This window comes from Suncus etruscus, assembly GCF_024139225.1.
Source record: "Suncus etruscus isolate mSunEtr1 chromosome X unlocalized genomic scaffold, mSunEtr1.pri.cur SUPER_X_unloc_14, whole genome shotgun sequence".
Lineage (NCBI taxonomy): Eukaryota > Metazoa > Chordata > Mammalia > Eulipotyphla > Soricidae > Suncus > Suncus etruscus.
In genome coordinates, this window is record NW_026060309.1 from 26,978 (window position 1) to 31,646 (window position 4,669).

The window sequence follows — 4,669 nt, forward strand, 5'->3', positions numbered from 1 at the left end:
AATTTTTTATATCCCATCTTTGCCAATTCCTTTTCAGAAAAGTTTGCTCAGCAGAAGCACTCCAGATGTCTAGATTTCTCTAGAACTTGCTTCTACTGGATTTATGGTAAATAAGCTCAGGCAATACTTTGCTTCCAACTGTATTAGTCTCTCTTTATTCTTTTGGTACTCTCTTCCAAAGTAACTACTTCCATTTGTAGGTAATCAGAGTATAAAGAATCCACTTCAAGTGTTGGTAGTTACACCATGGTCTTTCCCAACTCAGAATTAAGGACATTCGATTCTTGTTTTTGTTTTGTTTTGTTTTTGATATTCCAGTCCCAGTAGTCTGCAGAAGTTAATCAGAAGACAGTCTTATGCTTTTTAGTAGTGGTCTACACCCAGGCTCTAGCTTTCTCCAGGAGCACTATTAAAGAATGGAATTTAAATAGGTATTAAACTAAGAGCCAGTCTCTCAAATGAATTTAAATGACTTTAATTTTTAAGACAACCTACAAGACATGTTTTTTCTCTTAAAAAACAATGCCTCCACTCCAAATAAATCAAGGTCAAAATAAATGAAGTGCTCGAGATGACATCGGTTCCTGTTGTCTGTCTTGGTGTGTGGATAAAAAGCAGCAGCCAGTAGTGATGACAGGTGATAGATCCAAATTAACTGCCGAATTTATTACTGTGAAAAACAAGGAAGAGGAATCAATCAATACTTTTTGTGCATCAAAAGTGCTGAACAAGTTTCTAGGCTGCAGATGTTCTCCCCTATTCAATCTGGCTGCCACAGAGACAGACAGAAAGCGCTGGGATAATTTTCCTTTTGCATCCTTGTGCAAACCAAAAGAACAACAGCAAACTGTTCAAGGTCTATCAGTGGATGCAGAACCAGCCTAACCAAAGCAAAGATAGGGAAGCACATTTTCTGAGAGGATCTCTTTGTACAAGGCCCCATTTCAACTACTTTTTTCCTACAACTGAAATCTCAAGACATGGCTCTCATCTTATTTTGAGTAGGCCCAAGTCTATCCTTTTCCTAATTTATATGGAAGCATCTGAAAGCTAGAGTAATTAATGCCTCTATTGCCTCCCAGCAATTTCTTTATAGAATACATTTAATTTCAAAAAATCTAAGTATCAATTATCAACTGCCAACTGTCAGTAAGCTGAAGAATAAGGTTTGATAATCACAAATGTGTGGTACAGTATATTTGAAAGTGATTTCAACAGGTCATTTTACAAGGAGCAACACATGGTATTTTAACTGGACTTAAGATGTGCTTTTGCCAAGCCTTTTCTTTTGAAGGACTAGGCATCAAACCAGGGTCTCAAACATACTAAACAAGTGCTCTACTAAGAAATCTCAGATCTTGGGCCTGGAGAGATAGCACAGCTGCGTTTGCCTTGCAAGCAGCTGATCTAGGACCAAAGGTGGTTGGTTTGAATCCTAGTGTCCATTATGGTCCCCCGTGCCTGCCAGGAGCTATTTCTGAGCAGACAGCCAGGAGTCAGCCCTGAGCACCGCAGGGTGTGGCCCAAAAACCAAAAAAAAAAAAAAAAAAAAAAAAAAATCTCAGACCTTAAGTTATTTGCTTAAACATTTTGTTTAAATCTTTTACATGATAAAAGATGCTTTTTTAGGTGCCCCTTTTTTGATTGCAAGTAAAAAATCTAGACTAACTTTTTAAATGAGAGAATAACACTCAAGGGCTCTCCCTTTTCCACCCACAAAAACACATCCTTGTACTTACACATTTTTCCATTTCTAAACCATCTTTAAAGAAAATCATATATGGGGTCACACCATCCTCACGGTAGTCCAGCAGAGCAACCATACCATCTGGATTCATGTTCTCTCCAATAAAGAACTTAAGGAAGCAAACATGCAGAATTAGATTACATGTAGATAAAGTAATAGAAAAACAACCCCCTCCAAAAACCCACCACCAAGTAAACTTAAGCTCTCCTGCTTAGAGAATAGAATGTCTTCTAATTAAACATGTTCAGCACTAATAGTACAATCCAGGAGCAGTTTAGGCTTTCTGGGAACTTTTTACCTAACCTATCAAATTCCTAATCCTATAAGCACGTTTCAAAGGAGAATTGTCCCCAGCATCACTGAAAAAGACCCCAATTTTCCAAAGCAGTGTCAGGCATGGCCCAAATCCCAGCCCAAAGAGTGTGCTTTTGAATTTTGCAAGATATATTAGTCATCATTGTGGGGTTTCCCAGAATCAGACAATAGCTCAGTGTCAATGAGTTACTCCAACTACAGTACAGGAAAGGATATTAAAAAGCAGTTCAAGAGAAAAGAACTTAAGTGTCATCTAGGAAGCTGGCATAGCTGAGATTCTGACATCTGAAGACAAGCTAGCTCTGCTTAGCACAAGAGGCATATCCTGGCCTAAGAAGCACCATGAGTTCTAAAGTATTACACCGCTCAAAACACACAAAGCAAGCAAATTACAAAGAACCAAGTCACATTTTGTCTGTACAGTACATTTAACCTTAACCCAAAGATGAAGGGATTTACCTGGTAGTTTTTGAAATTAGCAAGGATGTGCTTGATTTGTTCTGCAGCCCCAGTCATAAAGGGTTTTACTCTTTCTGGTTTCTGTTCTTCAAGTTTGCCTTTAATTCTAAAACAATACTTAAAAGGGTTAAAGCACTGCTCTTAGAGCAAAATTAATTCCAACAAATGAGCACAAATTAGGAAAGGGGCAGCTGCCAATGAGTAACCTTCTAACAATCAAGTATGACTAGCTCTGAGGGGGCAGACTGCTCACAACTCTGCGTTTTTTGCCGGCCTATTATTTCCAAAGCTCCCATCAAAAATGAAAGAAATGAAAGAAATGAAAGACAGACAGACAGACAGAAAGATGATAGATGAGCTGCTCGGTCTCATCTGAGCCCTCAAGAACTACATCAATCTTAACTAGAACTCCACCGACAAAAAGACACCCGCCAGTAGTCACTTACGATTTCATGTAATCTTTGATGTACTTCTTGTAAGCTTCCTTGGTGAAAGTGGTTTCCTGCAAGCGATGGTTCATGACGATGTCAACACCGGAGATCACTGTGTTTTCGGTTCCTTCGCCCTCGGGACCTTCGGCGGAGGCATTGCCACCAATGAGCGAGTCGTCGACTGACAACTCTGTCCGACTGACCATCTGCGTGAGCCCAGAAGGGGAAGAAGGAAAAAAAAAAGCAGTGGAGCTGCCAAACACATACATGCGTGCCCAGTCCGAACCTAAAACATACCCCGAAGTCTTTCCTACACCAACAACCCACCATCATACCATCCTCCTATAGTCTATTTCCTAGTCTTGTTTAGAAACACAAACACCCTTGGGGGGGGGGTGGAAGAGAGGGAAAAAATTCTCAAAATTCCAAGATAATTTTGTTTTGGGGTCACACCCGGCAGCGCTCAGGGGGGTTCCTCCTGGCTCTATACTCAGAAATCGCTCCTGGCACTCGGTGGACCATATGGGATGCCGGGATTCAAACCACCGTCCTGTGCTGCTGCATGCATGCAAGGCAAACGCCTCACCTCCATGCTATCTCTCCGCCCCCCCCCCCCCGAGAATGTTTTAAGCCTCTTGGCACTTAAGGAAAAAAAGGGGGGGGGGTCACTGACAACCATGTTGGAAGCTGGTATAGGGGAGGGCCGAGGGCTGCGTTTGCAAAAGGCCAGAGACCGTTCCCCGGGAACCTGTCCGCCTGTCCCCGGGTGCCGGTCTACTTGACTTGATTTCACGCTTTCACTGGCAGGCAGGGCTCCGCTCAGAAAGCCCGGGCCGGGCGAGCGCGCGGGCCGAGCGACGTCTCCGGGCCCGGGCAAGAGGCGGAGGGCGGGCGGCCAGGCGCGAGCGCCGATTGCTCAACTCGGGCGGGCGGCGTGCTGCCTGCTGCGGGGTCACTCGCCTCCCTGTCTCCCTCCCTCCCTCCCTCCGTCCGTCCGTCCGTCCCTCCGCTCACCTTCCCCTCCACCTCCAGGCACAGGCCGTCCGCGATTTCCGTGATCTTGTAGATGTCGGAGAACATCTCGTCACCTGCGGGACAGGAAGAGCGCGAGTCGCCCGTCAGCGCGCGCCGCCGCCATTTCATTCGCCTTCCCGGGCCGGGAGGCTCGCGCCACAGGAACCCCCCGCGCCGAGGCTGCCTCGAGGCCTCAGGCTTCCTCCCCACCCCTCCCCTTCCCTTCCCTCCCCTTCCCGAGCAAGACTCACGGCTGATGAGGTCTCGGTAGATGATCATGATGGCGGCCGGGCTGGGCGAGGAGCGCTGGGGAGCTCGGAGCGAGCCGCAGCGGCCGACGGGGGGGAGGGGGCGCGGGCGGAAAAGGCCGCTTCCGCCGCTCCGCAGCCTCATATAGAGGGCACGTCCCCTGACGTCAGCGTCTCCGGAAGTGCCGGCGGCGGTGACGTGGCACGCACCGCACGTAAGGGGCGGGGCCCGGCGCGGACCTAAAGGGAGGGGAGGAGTGCAGTATCAACATCCGGGGATTTGGGCTTCTGGCCACACAAAGCCCGCCGCGCTAAGAAGGGGAGAGGCGGGGTGTTCAATTAAGGGCCTGACGGCGGCGGGAGGAGGACTAGTCCCGGGGCTTTCCCCAACTCGGACATTTAAATCTCTTTTTAAGTGCCCGCCCCTGGTTGCAATTCCTTCCGGCGGAGCTCTG

At 47.0% G+C, this 4,669-nt stretch overlaps 1 protein-coding gene and 1 non-coding gene across 2 annotated transcripts; both read right to left on the reverse strand.

The window, feature by feature from the left end:
* Window positions 1-461: 461 nt before the first annotated feature.
* LOC126000556 (translationally-controlled tumor protein-like) lies at window positions 462-4,381 on the reverse strand. Its single transcript, XM_049767782.1, has 6 exons — window positions 4,218-4,381; window positions 3,967-4,040; window positions 2,968-3,158; window positions 2,522-2,627; window positions 1,740-1,856; window positions 462-670 (listed from the first exon to the last, which is right to left on the reverse strand). Exons 1-6 carry the CDS (start codon window positions 4,357-4,359, stop codon window positions 668-670), a joined length of 633 nt encoding a protein of 210 aa, XP_049623739.1. The 5' UTR covers window positions 4,360-4,381; the 3' UTR covers window positions 462-667.
* On the reverse strand, window positions 745-874 carry LOC126000558 (small nucleolar RNA SNORA31). Its single transcript, XR_007492796.1, has one exon. It is a non-coding gene; the product is annotated as a small nucleolar RNA SNORA31 (small nucleolar RNA).
* Window positions 4,382-4,669: the final 288 nt, after the last annotated feature.